The 14023-nt window shown below is 36.6% G+C and overlaps 2 protein-coding genes across 11 annotated transcripts in view; both read left to right on the plus strand.

The window, feature by feature from the left end:
• The window catches only part of Chd9 (chromodomain helicase DNA binding protein 9), a 260391-nt gene extending 253185 nt beyond the window's left edge, over positions 1–7206 (plus strand). For all 10 annotated transcript variants that reach the window (XM_005388286.2, XM_013516197.1, XM_013516196.1 and 7 more), the window contains 2 exons: positions 1550–1654; positions 3765–7206. In XM_005388286.2, coding sequence (XP_005388343.1) covers positions 1550–1654; positions 3765–4643 — 984 coding nt within the window. In that variant the 3' untranslated portion in view covers positions 4644–7206. The remainder of the gene's footprint in view (positions 1–1549; positions 1655–3764) is intronic.
• A 4313-nt stretch (positions 7207–11519) lies between these two features.
• Positions 11520–11871, plus strand: LOC102026665 (cytochrome c oxidase subunit NDUFA4-like). Its single transcript, XM_005388296.1, has 2 exons — positions 11520–11567; positions 11653–11871. The coding sequence occupies exons 1-2, from the start codon at positions 11520–11522 to the stop codon at positions 11869–11871; spliced, it is 267 nt and encodes an 88-aa protein (XP_005388353.1).
• The last annotated feature ends 2152 nt before the right edge of the window (positions 11872–14023 follow it).

Raw genomic sequence — 14023 nt, forward strand, 5'->3', positions numbered from 1 at the left:
TGCTTGATTTATAAGAGTTTGTTTAATTTTTCGCTTGTGTTTTTTTTGTTCTTTTTTTTTTTTTTTTTTTTTTTTTTTTTTTTTTTTTTTTTTTTTTTTTTAATGGTGTTTTCAGATAGGGTCTCACTCTGTAGCTCAGGTTGGCCTTGAACTCAGTATGTAGCCCAGGCTAGACTCAGATTTGCAGTGATCTCCTGCCTCAGCCTCTTACATGCTGGGATGACAAGTGTACAACACCACACCCAGCTTTAATGAAGCATTTTAATGAAAAAGAAAATGGAATAGAAATTCCAGAAACTAAGAAAGTAAGGAATGATAGATGATTCTACTTCTAGGAATGGGTAATACAACTGACCATATTAAATCCTGTCTATACCCTATTAAAATATAGTATATATTCATGGGCAATGGTTGCAGTTCAATGGCAGAGCTATGCAGAAGAAATTCATTCATGACTTGTTATATCACTTTTATTATATGAGTGCTATGTGTAATTTTATACTTGTGGTAGGGATTTTTGTTTGTTTGTTTGGCTGTTTCTTTGGAGACAGGATCTCACTATTAGTCCAGACTAGCCTCGCAGTCTCAATTCTTCTGCCTCAGCCTCAAAGTGCAGGGATTATAGGCATGTGCAATCACGCCTGGGTTTTTAGTCTTTTTTTGGTTTTTTGGTTTTTCTCCTGTACCGGGAACCGAACTCACAACCTTGCGCTTGCCAGGCAGGCGCTTTGCCGCTGAGCTAAATCCCCAGCCCCGGTTTTTAGTCTTTAAATAAATAAAAGTATGGGTTTTTAAGATTACTAGCTAGTTAGGCAAATTATATAACTTCTCTGAAACTCAATTTCTTTAAGATACTATTTCAAAAGGATGTTGTAAAAACTAAAATAAAACACATATTTAAAGTCCTTAACTCAGTAGTTGGTATATAATAGCAATATTTATTATGTGCCAAACATTATTCTATGGCACTTAAGTTGTCTCTTTTTATCTTCATATGACTCTGTGAGAGAAGTGTTATTGTTACCTCTATTTTACAAATCAGAATATTGATGCTCAGAGATTTACTGATTTGGTCTGTTTACATAGCCATTAAGTATAACTACAAAGGTATCCTATTAACTAGGCTCTGCTGCCCACCCAGCATTGTAAGTGGTAATTCTTCATTTCATTTTTCTATAAATTTTTATTCTATAAAACATAAAAGTGTGGCTAGGTGGTGGCGCACACCTTTAAACCCAGCACTCAGGAGGCTGAGGCAGGAGGATAGCTGTGAATTTGAGGCCAGCCTGGGCTACAAAATGAGTTCAGTGCCAGCCTGAACTGCATAGTGAAACCGTGTCTCAAAAAGACCAAAAAAATCATAAAACTTACATTACCATATCAGTAGCTCATATAGATTGTTGTCCTTTTTAATATGATCTTAAAGATTGTTGAAGGTGGTTCCAAATACTTGCATTTTAAAGAAATAAACTCTGTACAGCACTGAATAAAAAAAAACTAGTCCCATATTTAATGCTGTGTTAAATACCTGTCTGTTTTTCATTTACAGGTTGGAGGTGCATTTGCTCCCCCTTTGAAAGATTTATGTAGATTCCTAAAAGAAAACTCAGAATATGGAGTAGCTCCTGAATGGGGAGATGTTGTTAAGCAATCTGTGAGTATTTAACAAATATTAACTCGTATCATTTTAAAAATTAGATGTCATTTAATTGTCTTAAACTTTTAGTTGAGAGTTAAAAAACTGTATGAACATTTGATGATAATTTTTTAGTTCACAATTTTTATTTTTCAGAATATATGGCAAATTTCCTGCTTCTAGAGTAAGAATGCAGAACCACTATATAATGATTTGTTTTTACTTTAAATGTTGTTTGAACATTTTCACAAAGAATCAAATATGTAGAAAAAGGTAGAAGAATATTCATGGTCGTATAATAAGAAAAATTGTGAATAAACCAGTGATCCATCCATGTGTTAGAATATTAACTGTTTTATTTTTTACTTAATTTTTTTTTGGTACCGGGAATCGAACTCAGGACCTTGCACTTGCCAGGCAGGTGTTTCTGCCGCTGAGCTATATCCCCAGCCTCATTAACTGTTTTAAAAATTGTATCTTAGAAGAACACTTAAAGATAAGAGAGAAAACATTCACATTATATTTAATGTTAATACTTAAGGTCTTAGAATAGTAACTCCTAATCATATTGTAAAGGTTGAATAAATAAGAGCTATTATTTCTACAGATATCCAAATGAAAAGGTCAGGCCACAAAACTAAGTTCAGTGTAATTCTTTTTTTAAATTTATTTTAGAAAGGGAGGTGGGGATAATTGTAGAGTATGGGTAAGTGCAAAAAGTAAAAATGGAAAACAAATTCTGAAACATTAGCATTGGCTATCTCTGAAATTACAGGTTATTTCATTTTCTTTATATTTATTGTTGTCATGACTTCTGCAATGAATCTAAATATATTTGTAAAGAAAAAAATAAGTTTATCACTTCAGAAGTAAATACAAACTAGTCCCATTAGAGTCTTCCTTTAAACTGCTGTCTGGAGCTACACTATCACAGGTTGTAGCCATGAGGTACATCTGGCTGTTGAGTAATTGAAATTTAGCTGGTTTTTCTGCTGAGATATGTTAAGTACAAAACACATACTGTTTTGGGGTCTGGAAGACTTAGTTCAGAAAAAATAATGTAATATAATTTAAAAGAATGTCGGGCTGGGGATATAGCTCAGTGGCACAGCGCCTGCCTAGCAAGTTTGAGGTCGTGAGTTCAATCGCCGGTACCACAAAAAAAAAGAATGTAATATAAGTTTATAGACTATATTGAAGTGATAATGTTTTGGCTGTTTTGTAGTAAAGAGACTATGTTACTAAAATTTTACAAATAATATTTTGCCCTGTTAATATGGTTACTAGAAAATTAAAAATTACATGTATGTCTTATTTATATTTCTAAAACTAGTAAGAGTTTTCTATGCCAGAAATCATGGGAGAATGACATGAAAGCAAATAGATTGTTCATTGTGCTGCACTTGATGGTCCACACTGGGTTTCCAGTCTGCAGATGCTACTGCTGTTCTGAGCCAATCCATCTTTTCTTCGTTTTAATTTTTTTTCACCATAACTTTATCTCCTTTCTTCCCAAAGTGACAGTCAAAAGACTAAAATGAAGAACCTCTCTTTTTAAAAAAAGTTTTGTTATTATGTGTTTGCAGTACATGATGTCTACACTTATTTTAGGGAGTAAATAATGCACTGAACATATACTGGGGTTTTTTTATCCCCCTCACCACCCACCTGCCTCCCACCATCTCTAGACCCCTTTGAAGGATCTCATTTTAACCTTAACCTTTCACTTCCTGTATTCTTTCTTTATTGTTCTTCAGGTTTGAAGAGGGCCACTTCTTTGGTCTTCTAAAACAAGTGGTGATCTGAAACATAAAAGCATAATGATAGTACCTGTGACAAAATTTCTCTGGACCTTAACTGTGCTATTCTGTGAACAATTTGGAAGCAGCTAAAAAGGCCTCTTTCTGTTCTCTTCTCCTGTGGTACACTGATAAGTGAAAGAGCTGTGTTAAGCCACAAGTTAGAATAGAATACAATTAGGTTATCGGTTTTATAATTGACAGCACTGTATTTCATATAAATATAGAATAGTTTACAGATACGTATTATTAATTGGCTATTTGTATGATAAGCTAGTTGCTGTTGTGTTTTTTGTGTCCTGTTATTAAAGACTGTATATTTCCTCCAGGGGTTTCTTCCAGAAAGTATGTATGAACGTATTCTCACCGGCCCTATTGTGAGAGAGGAAGTAAGCAGGCGAGGGAGGCGCCCTAAGAGTGGAATTGCAAAGGCCACAGCAGCAGCAGCTGCTGCAACTGCCACCAGTGTTTCAGGCAATCCTTTATTAACCAACGGGTTAGTTCCAGGTGTGGATCTCACAACTCTTCAGGCCTTACAACAAAACCTACAAAACTTGCAGTCACTGCAGGTAACTGCTGGGCTGATGGGAATGCCTGCCAGCCTTTCTTCTGGAAGAGAAGCTAAAAACATGGCTGCTATGTTCCCCATGCTGTTGTCAGGAATGACTGGATTACCAAATCTGTTGGGCATGGGAGGACTCCTGACAAAGCCTGCAGAATCTGGGGCAGAAGAGAAAAAGGGAAACGACTCTAAGGAGCAAGAAGGAAAAAAAGAAAGGACAGAGAGCCAAAGTTCAGAGAATGGTACAGAAAACTCTGTGTCAAGTTCTCCTTCAACTTCCTCTACTGCTACATTAAATACAGCTGCAGCTGCTAACCCATTAGCTCTTAACCCACTGTTACTATCTAATATACTTTATCCAGGGATGCTTCTCACTCCAGGCCTTAATCTTCATATTCCAAGTTTGTCCCAGTCCAATACTTTTGATGTACAGAAAAACAAAAACAGTGACTTGGGCTCTTCTAAGCCTGCAGAAGTAAAGGAAGAAGATTCCAGAGTTAGAGATCAGGAAGACAAAGGGGTCACTGAACCTAGTCCTCTCAACGAAAACAGCACAGATGAGGGTTCAGAGAAAGCCGATGCTTCATCTGGATCTGATAGTACATCGTCGTCATCTGAGGAGTCAGATTCTAGTAATGAAGACTGATTCTGAGACTCTCTGCACTTAAATTATGAACTGATTTTGAATTTTTTCTTTAATTATTAATTGTAAATATCCCAGTGTTGAGTGCATCAATAACTTACTGACCGAACATTTCAGTTATTTGTTTAGAAGTGCAAACTGCTTTCAGAGACGTTTTGCATGTAATATTTCTTAAGATTCATAAGTTTCTGAACTCGTATGTACTATCAAATACATAAAGGTATAAAATTACAACAAAAGGCATTATAATTTTGTTGGGGGTTAATTTTATGAAAATTATGCTCAATAAGAGTTGTATATTTAATATATTTGCAGTGAACACAGAATACTTTATGCATATTACTGATTTAATTTGAATATAGTTTTACAGCCTCCTTGACACCTATAATTTACAGATCAAAACTCAGCAATAATTTGGGCAGCTAATGAATGTCATGAAAGCTGTAGAATCTACATCACCATCCATTGCTTTAATTACATGAAAATGCTCTAGTGTTGTGATGCACTGCTGATGTTTCCAATTCAGGTACAAGTATGTTTTAAAGAAGAAATAAGTTTCCCAATCAGCCAATTTAACTGGCTACCTGTTACCTCAGCTGAGTTAGTTTAGGAAGTTTACATTCGTTTCTAATTCTATACTTGTTTTCAGGGGTTTTTTAAACACATCCTATATATCATGTTAATCTGGCAAGGAATATGACTTGCTTTTTGCTGAGCTTAAGTTGGAAGGCAGTAAAATCAAGTCATAAAATTATCCTATGTCATGTGATTTGACACCCTATCCACATAGTTAAATTTAACTTTTTGAAGTTTGGCCTCTTTTTAGAATTAATTATGTTTCAGATGAGTAATGTCTGCTCCCAGGGTTCAGAAAAGGCAAACTCATGAAATGCCACTGAAAAGAACTGTCAACACAGCATACTTCATGTAAAAGAAACTGTTTGTTTGCTTTATTTGTGTAGATTTCTATTTGTGTTTTATGTCATGGAAATATTCCAAAATACCAGATAAGTAATATGCAAACTAAATTCATTTTGAATTTCTAGGTATAAGCAGACTAAATGTTGCCCAGAATCAATGTTGGGTAATCAGTTTATATTAAATATACTGAGCAGCCCATACTGAAAATGCACTTTGAATAATCTCAAAAAGAAACCACAAAAGTGAAGCCCAAGGCTTCTGTTCAATTCCTTAGAACTCTTTACCATGTAAAAGTTGTCTCATATTTGATTTGTGGTACAGTTTCTCCTGCTAAAGCTGCTATTATTCTGGCAAGGTAGAGGTCCAGGTTCACCTTCATATACATTGAAAATAATCAGAACTCAATTGGGCATAAAAAGTATTTACATTCTAATGAGAGATAAATGTTAGCATTTTCTGGTACCCAGATTAGTCAGTGATAAAGTTTGCAAGAAGATAACTTCAGGGTGTGGGTATTCCAGTTCTCTCCTACAGAAAAAATAACTTTCAGTATGTTTTCATAGAATTGTTGTTTACTGTCAGGAAACAGTTGTATTAGGTTTTCCAAGACCTTTACCAGTAAATTGTGTTTCTGTATGTAAAATAACTAACCCCTTATTAGAGAGACAGTGTTATATGTATTTACAAAATTATATAAGTTCCATTGGTATTGTATTGAGTTTTGTATTTTCCCAAAATAGTACTTTGAATTGATAGTCCTTTATGCAATGTCTTAGCAATAGTCACTATAATACCCATCCAGGAGAAGTGGGTAGTAATTCTTCATCATGAAAATGATATATCACATTTTTAGTATCTTCCCTTTGCAGTATTGCACTTTTGTTTCACTAGAGTACACCGATGAGATAGCCAAAGTTTTTCACACAGTTAACTTAGTTTGCTGATGGAGTATTTCAACACCATCCATATTTCCCTTCCTTCCTCTAGTTCTACCCACGTGATCTTTATTCCTTTCTTTCCCCAATTAAAAAGAAAAGAAAAAAATCCCTAGATCTCGTCACTAAAGTCTAATTTATATGAAATCTATGAAATAAAGTATTTTCCTAATTATGGTCAAGTGAATTTGGTTAACATCCTAGTGATTCTATGTAATAAGGCAGTTACAGTTTTCAAAGCATTAAGGCAAATGTTAACTTTAAACATTCTCTTGGGTTTCAAGATATTTCTATATAGTATTGACTGGGGAAAAGTTGTCCAGCTATCAGCTAGGAAGAAAACATGCACATAATTGTGTAAAGTTAAGGGTCATAAAGAAAAAAAATCAGTAGAATTACAAAATACTAAAGTTGCAGTTGAAAGGATATCCAAGTATGTGTTGGTAGTTACTAAAAGAATTATAGCTGTTATTGCCTTGTATTTATAGCCCTCGTTTCAGGTTTCATGATTCAAGTCTTAGTCCAATTTTTCTTTTGGACATTTGCAATATTTACCAGTTGTGTTTTGTGTAGTCTGAATTTGCTTTCTGTAGTTGAGCAAACGTCTTTAAAAGTCATTTGTAATTTATTAAATTACTTTCTATGATGTTCTATAGAGCAAATGGAAGTTTAATTATTTTTTATTAAACATATTCTTTGATTACCCATGATGTCAGCCTCTGTACATGACAATACTTTTTAAATTGAATTTTAACCTGTATTTTATCTTACTCCAATTATAAAAGAAATTAGTCATAAATCTCTAAAAGGAAAATGTACTTTAGAAGAATTAAAAATTTTTAAAGAGAGAAATTTGTTATACAGTAAGTCCCTAACTTACCGAGTTCCATTCCGGGAGAACATTCATAAGTCCAACAAATTGAGTCTTATACTACTTTGACACAAGTACTCAATATAAAGCATTAAAAAAAAAACACAGAACTACTGTAAATAAAATATTTTTACCTTTAAGCATAGTAGGCACACAACAGCACAACTGTTTCATGATTTGTTCACATCTATGAATGTTCGTAATTCAGGATCCCTTCATATCTGCGAAAGCTATGAACTTGAATATTCATAAGCTGGGGGCTTGCCCAGCGCAGTGGCGCACACCTATAATCCCAGCACTCCGGAGGCTGAGGCAGGAGGATCATTGCGAGTTCGAGACCAGCCTGGGCTACAAAGTGAGCTCAAGGCCAACCTGAACTGCATAGCAAGGTCCTGTCTCAAAAAAAAAGACCAAAAATAAATAAATTGAGGGCTCACTGTAATTATATCCATAGCAACATCTTAAATGTCAGTTTTTCATTTTCATTTACTATAAATTCACTGTCAGCCCAGTGATACTGATATTTGCAAGACAAGAAAAAGCTGCTTTTTGGAACTGTAATTATTAAACGCCAATTTGCCTAGTCTCTCCCCCATGCTGAATATTGCTTATTCTTAAGTTTTCTTCTCTCTAGAGCTATAGCAATTCCAAAATGACTCAGAGATATACCTAATCACTTAAAGGAGTTAATTTTTGAAACCAATAATTATTTCTTCCCTTGATCTTTAGAATTTTTCCTAACTCAATGCCTTATTGGAAGTGTTTTTTGTAAAACGTTTTTTTAAAAATAGTTGATCCTAAATTTTAAAAATAGGACATTAGAGCCTTGTTATCCACTCATTTGAACACATTTAACTGCTTAGAAACCTTTTTCTTTCTTGTACAATATAGCATATAAATATAGCCAATTATTTCACCTACTTGCCCAGAGGAACAGTAATCTAGGGCTAGAAAACAAGTTAGGTATACTGGATGTGTTTGAGAAAGCATACGTTATGTATAAATGATAGGTTTGCTATTTTGTGAGCTATGTGAAACAAGTGACTTTTTACTGCACATAATACTCATTTTATACCATAAATTTAGAATTTAGCCTCAATATTAATGTAACCCCAATATATAAACTTTATTTTAAAATGTAGAAACGTACAAAAATAAACCACCTACAAACCCACCCAGAAATAAATACTCTTGGTATATATATATATAAAATCTCCCATCACTTACATCCTGTTATGTACTTGCAGTGTCTTCAGTGGTGTCCTCCAAGCACTCATTTCAAGCAGGAACCAGAGAATGTGACACTATTTTGGAAACAGTGCTTTGGCATATGAAATTAACTGTGGTCACACTAGATTAGATTTTCCCTAAATCAAGTGATGTGTCGTTATGAGAGAAAGACAGGGTACAGAGTCGCAGGGGAGAAGGCCACATCAGGAGACACACGGGAGGAGTACACCTACTATGAGGTAAGGGACGCTAAGGACTGGCAGCAGCCCCCGGAAGCCAGCTAAGAGGCGAGACGCAGGTGCCCCTCAGCGCCTCCACAGGGCTCCAGCCCTACCGACGCCTTAATGTTTTGCCTCTGGCCTGAGCTGTGAGAGATGAATTTCTGTTCTTTATAGAGACATCTAGAATGTGGTAATTGGTTATGGCAGCCCTAGGAAATCAATACATTTTCATACTAAATCAGGATTATATGTAATATTTATATTTAGTTTACTATTCTTAATGTTTTAACCTAAAATATTAGTGGCTCATACGAATGAAATGTATTCATGTACTCAAAAAGTGAACATTTGGGTTTCTACATGCATTTTTTTGCATCCATCCCTAATAATTTGCTTAATTCCTAGAAATGAAAGCACTTAGCAATTATCACTCCCACCAGCAGCATACTTTGAGCTTGGCATTTATCCCAAGTCCTTAAACAATATGTGTTTTTTTTTTAAATAATCTTGGCCAAGTAGGCAAAATACTTTTCTTTTTAAAAATTAACTTACTGTTTCTTCTGTACATGACAATAGTTTAAAAAAAGAGACATGCGTATTATAGAAAATCCAAAGAAGAGGAAGAAGCACAAAATAAAAATTCCTGTAATACTAACATTCAGAGATCTTTGTCAATCCTCAGATTCTTTTTGCATATTACATTGTTATTTTAACAGAGTGGAGTTGAATTGTACGTACCATTTGTAACCTACTTTTCACTGACTATATTATGATTATCTTTCTGTCACTAAAAAATTTAAGGACTTACTCGTATTCCAGTACTAGTATATAATTTAATAGCCAGTTATTGGATATTTAGTTTTTTTCAGTTATGGGTTATTTTAAAAAATGTGTTCCTAATTAAATCTTACACTTTTGTGGTTCTGTTAAATACCTAGGCAAAAAATGGTTGTGTTCAAATTTTAAGAACAGTAACACTACTACTTTATACAAGAGCAGAGCATGAAAGTACGTATTTCCCTGTGTCTCATGACCAATGTCAGGCAATGTAATTTTTTAAATCTTTGTCAGTAGGATAAAAATAGACTCTTGGATCAAATTTCTTTGATGTTTAGTAATAGCCTTTGATTTTTTTTCACATTCAGGATTTTTATTTAATTTTCTAGCAGTCAATTTACATACCTCCTCCACCCTTTAAGTTACGTGACAATTTTCCATAATAAACTACTTAAAGTTTGGTCAGGAATTTTGGCATGAAGCCAGGTGTGGTGGGCAGCTAAAGCAGGAGGAACGCAAGTTTGAGCCCAGCCTCGGCAAAATTAGAACTTTAATAAAAAGGGGCTGGGGGTGTAGCTCAGTGCAAAGTCCCTGAGTTCAGTCTCCTATATGTCCCTCCCCAACAAAGAATAGAATCAAATCTCAAAAACAGAATAAAAACACTGCGGTCTTTTAAAAGAAAAAAAAATGCAGTCTGGGTAACAAAAAAGCAAAGCAGGAGACATCACAATCCCAGATTAGAAGTCATAGTATAAAGCTACTGTGATTAAAACAGCATGGTACTGGCACGAAAACAGGCATATGAATCAATGGAACAAATTAGAAGCTGCAGATACAACCCCATCAACTATTTGATCTTTGACAATGGGGCCAAAACATACACTGGAGAAAAGAGCCTCTTTAACAAATAGTGCTGGGAAGATGGGTTATCCACATACGGAGGAGTGAGTCTAGACTCATATATCTCACCATGCATTAAAGTCAAAATCAGTCAAGGATCCAAATGTTAAAACAGAAGCAATCTGCTGGAACATAAAACATAAAACTTGAAAACATAAGTGCAGGCAAGGACTTTCTGAACAACCCTAGTGATGCAAAAAACAATACTGAGAATCAACAAATGGGATCATATCAAATCAAAAAGCTTCTACACAGCAAAGCAAACAACCAATAGAGCGAAGAGACAACCTACAGAATGGGAAAATGTTCTTTGTCAGCTATTCCTCAAACAGAACATCTAGAATATATAAGGAACTCAAAATACCGGAGAAAAACCAAAAAAAAAAAAAAGGAACTCAAAAAAATTAGACCCCCCCCCAAATAAAAGACCCAATCAAAAAATGGGCAACTGATATGAATAGACACATGTTGCAAGCAGTATAAATGGTCAATAAATACATGAAAAAATGCTCAACCTTGCTGGCCATTAGGGAAATGTGAATTCAAACAATATTGAGATACCATCTTATTTCAGAAAGAATGACAACATCAAGAAATAAAAGGGCTGGAAAGGCTGTGGGGGGAAATGGACTTTCTACATTGTTGGTGGGAATATGAACTAGTACAACTACTATGGAAACCAGTGTGCAGAGTCCTCAAAAAACTAAAAATAGAAATTCCATTGGCCCCAGCTATGCCCTTCTAGGAATGTTCCTGAAAGAATCAGAGTCATCACATTACACAGGGTTACCTGCTTACCCATATTTGTAGCAAAACAATTTTTGATATGTAAACCTAGGAAACAGCCTAAGGACAATGTGGTTAGGGTCCCTGCTCAGGTGTGGCAAATGACTGGCTCTAGTAAAAACTGATGCAAGGCCATCATTGTAGGGTTTTCAAAGAATAGAAAGCTGAGGTTGGGGACAGCTTGGTCTTGTCCCAGCGGGTTTGCTCTCCTTGTGTGGGCTTGGGTGTCACTGCAAACATGCTCCGCCAGATCGTCTCCCAGGCCAGGAAGCACCCCAGCTTTTCGGTGGTACTGGAGATTAAGCCTACGGCCTTCCATCTGAGCTACATCCTTTTCTGTGGCTGGTTTGTTCTTTGGATAGGTCACTTAGGTTGTTTTTTTGTTGATCTCCCTTTTCCTGTTTATTGGAGCAGGAGGTACGGGAGCAGCACTGTGTTTGACACGTCTGGCATTGCTCAATCTGGGTGTCAGCTGGGACCAGAACAGTAACCCAGAACCCTGGAACAAACTGGGTCCCACTGAGCAATACAAGTTCTACTCGCTGAATGTGGATGACAGCAAACTGAGGAGAGGAGGTCCAGACTTCTAAGTGAAATGTTTCACTATAAAGCTGCTTAAAATGAAGATCTTTCAGAAGCCATCTGCACAATTTTCCACTTAACCAGGAGGTAGTTCTCCTCTACATGCATGAAATCGTGTTGGTTTGTGGGAGTTTATTACACAGATTAATAAATCTCTGAAACTTGAAAAACAAAGAAAGCTGAGGTTAGGGCTGTCTGAGGGGCTCAGAGCAGAGAATTCACTGGCTGGTTAGTTGACAGAAAAAGGCTTGGGAGACAGAGGACAGAGGCTGGGCTGATGTCTTTTCGTAAGACCATTTGTATTCTGCTATGGATTAACTGTCCTAGCTTTTTATATTGTCTGTCAGATGTGATAAATATTTTTCCCAGTTTCTCTGATGTTTTTGTTTTTTTTGTTTTTTTTTTTTTGTTTTTTTCCTCCGGTACCGGGAACCGAACTCACGACCTTGCGCTTGCCAGGCAGGCACTTTTGCCGCTGAGCTGAATCCCCAGCCCCTCTCTGATGTTTGTTTGTTTATTTTGGTTTGGCTTTTGATGGTGGCCATGGGGATGGAACCCATGCACCCTATCTCTGAGCTACATCTTGGCCTCTGTTTTCTTTTTTGTTTGTTTGTTTTTGTTTTTGTTTTTTTTCCGGTACCAGGAATCAAACTCATGACCTTGTGCTTGCCAGGCAGGCACTGTGCCGCTCAGCTAAATCCCCAGCCCTCGGCCTCTGTTTTCCATGTGCACCATCGTTTAGATTCTTGTGGTGGTGGCAGTAGTATTATAGACAGCTAAGTTAGATAAGAATTAACAGGCAGTCAGAGAGGGGCCGAGCTCTCAGAGGAGTCAGTACAGAAGATGTGATACTTCAAAACTGTGGCTGGAGATGAACTGGACGACAGCTAGGCCTGCAGGCCTCCCTGAGATAGACAACAGCTTGACATTGTACGGTGATCAGCACCACCTGCTCCAGTGAACCTAGATAAGCTGTTGGAGGAAAACGTGGGTGACCAGGACACCCTGACCCAGACTCCTGTCCCTTCTTTAAGTGCCTTTGATCCTCCTATGTTCAGAGTTATAGATAAGTTAGCGGTGCCCACCACATACACTCGCTGTGTGCCTCCTTTCCTATCCGATCAATATTAGCTAAGCTACCATACTTGTAACCCCATAGGTTGACCTCAGCTTAGGCCAACATGGCTGAGATGTGGTCTTTTTTGCATATAACCCCTCCCCAAAAGCCTCAGTGGCAACCCACTTTCAGGACCCTCCTGTCTCTCAGGAGCTTTCTCTTGATAAACTTTTATACTCTAAACCTCCTTTGTCCTCATCCATCCTTTGGTTACAGAGAGTCACAAACTGCACATCTGCCGTATAACAAGGTGGGGATCACTTCCTCGTGACAGAAGTAGAGGATCAAACCCAGATGTGCCGTACCACTGAGCTACATCCCTAGCCCTTCTTACTTTTTATTTTGAGACAGGGTCTCACTAATTTTCCCAGCTAGCTTTGAAATTGTGATCCTCCTGCCCCGGTCTCACAAGTACCTGGGATTACAGGCATGGGCCACTGCACCTGGCTTGGTAGTTGGTTGTTGTTTTGAGATAGCAGGTCTCACCTATGTTGCCCCAAATGATCTTGAACTCCTGGCTCAATCTCCTCAGCTTCCTGGTGCTAGAATTATAGGTGCCCACCACTGCACACAATCACTTTAATGTCCCAGTTTTAAAGTTTCCTAGGGTTGTTCTAAACTTCTAGTTTTTCTGGCTTTCATTTTTTAAATTTTTTCATCAGAATGGATTTTTACCCTCAAATTATATGCATATGTACTTTTGCTTTCCTTCTGAGTTAAAATTATTCAATATCTTCATTGACTTGCAACTTATTTTGGTGACAAAGTATAAGATGGGGATCATAATTTAAATGTTTCCAAATAGCACCCTGGCATCATTTAGTATGTAGTATCTCCACTGATTTGATGTGCCAGCATGTATCATAATCTAATTTAGATATATAGTATAAATTTTTGGGTCCTATATCATAGACTCTCTTTTGTTGTTTTTGTTCTTGTTTTTTTTTTTTTTTTTTTTTTTTTTCTGCCTTGGTTATGCTGAGAATTGAACCTGCAGCTCTGTGCATGCAAAGCAAGCTACATCCCCAACCCTGGAGTCTTTA

Source organism: Chinchilla lanigera, unplaced genomic scaffold, assembly GCF_000276665.1.
Source record: "Chinchilla lanigera isolate Chin_1 unplaced genomic scaffold, ChiLan1.0 scaffold00032, whole genome shotgun sequence".
In the NCBI taxonomy this organism is placed as follows: domain Eukaryota; kingdom Metazoa; phylum Chordata; class Mammalia; order Rodentia; family Chinchillidae; genus Chinchilla; species Chinchilla lanigera.

Bases quoted from the DNA above. Each gene is read 5' to 3' on its own strand.
- LOC102026665 (XM_005388296.1), top strand. From the start codon at position 11,520: ATGCTCCGCCAGATCGTCTCCCAGGCCAGGAAGCACCCCAGCTTTTCG. The intron at 11,568-11,652 runs GTGGTACTGGAG...TAGGTCACTTAG, and splicing joins GGAAGCACCCCAGCTTTTCG to GTTGTTTTTTTGTTGATCTC.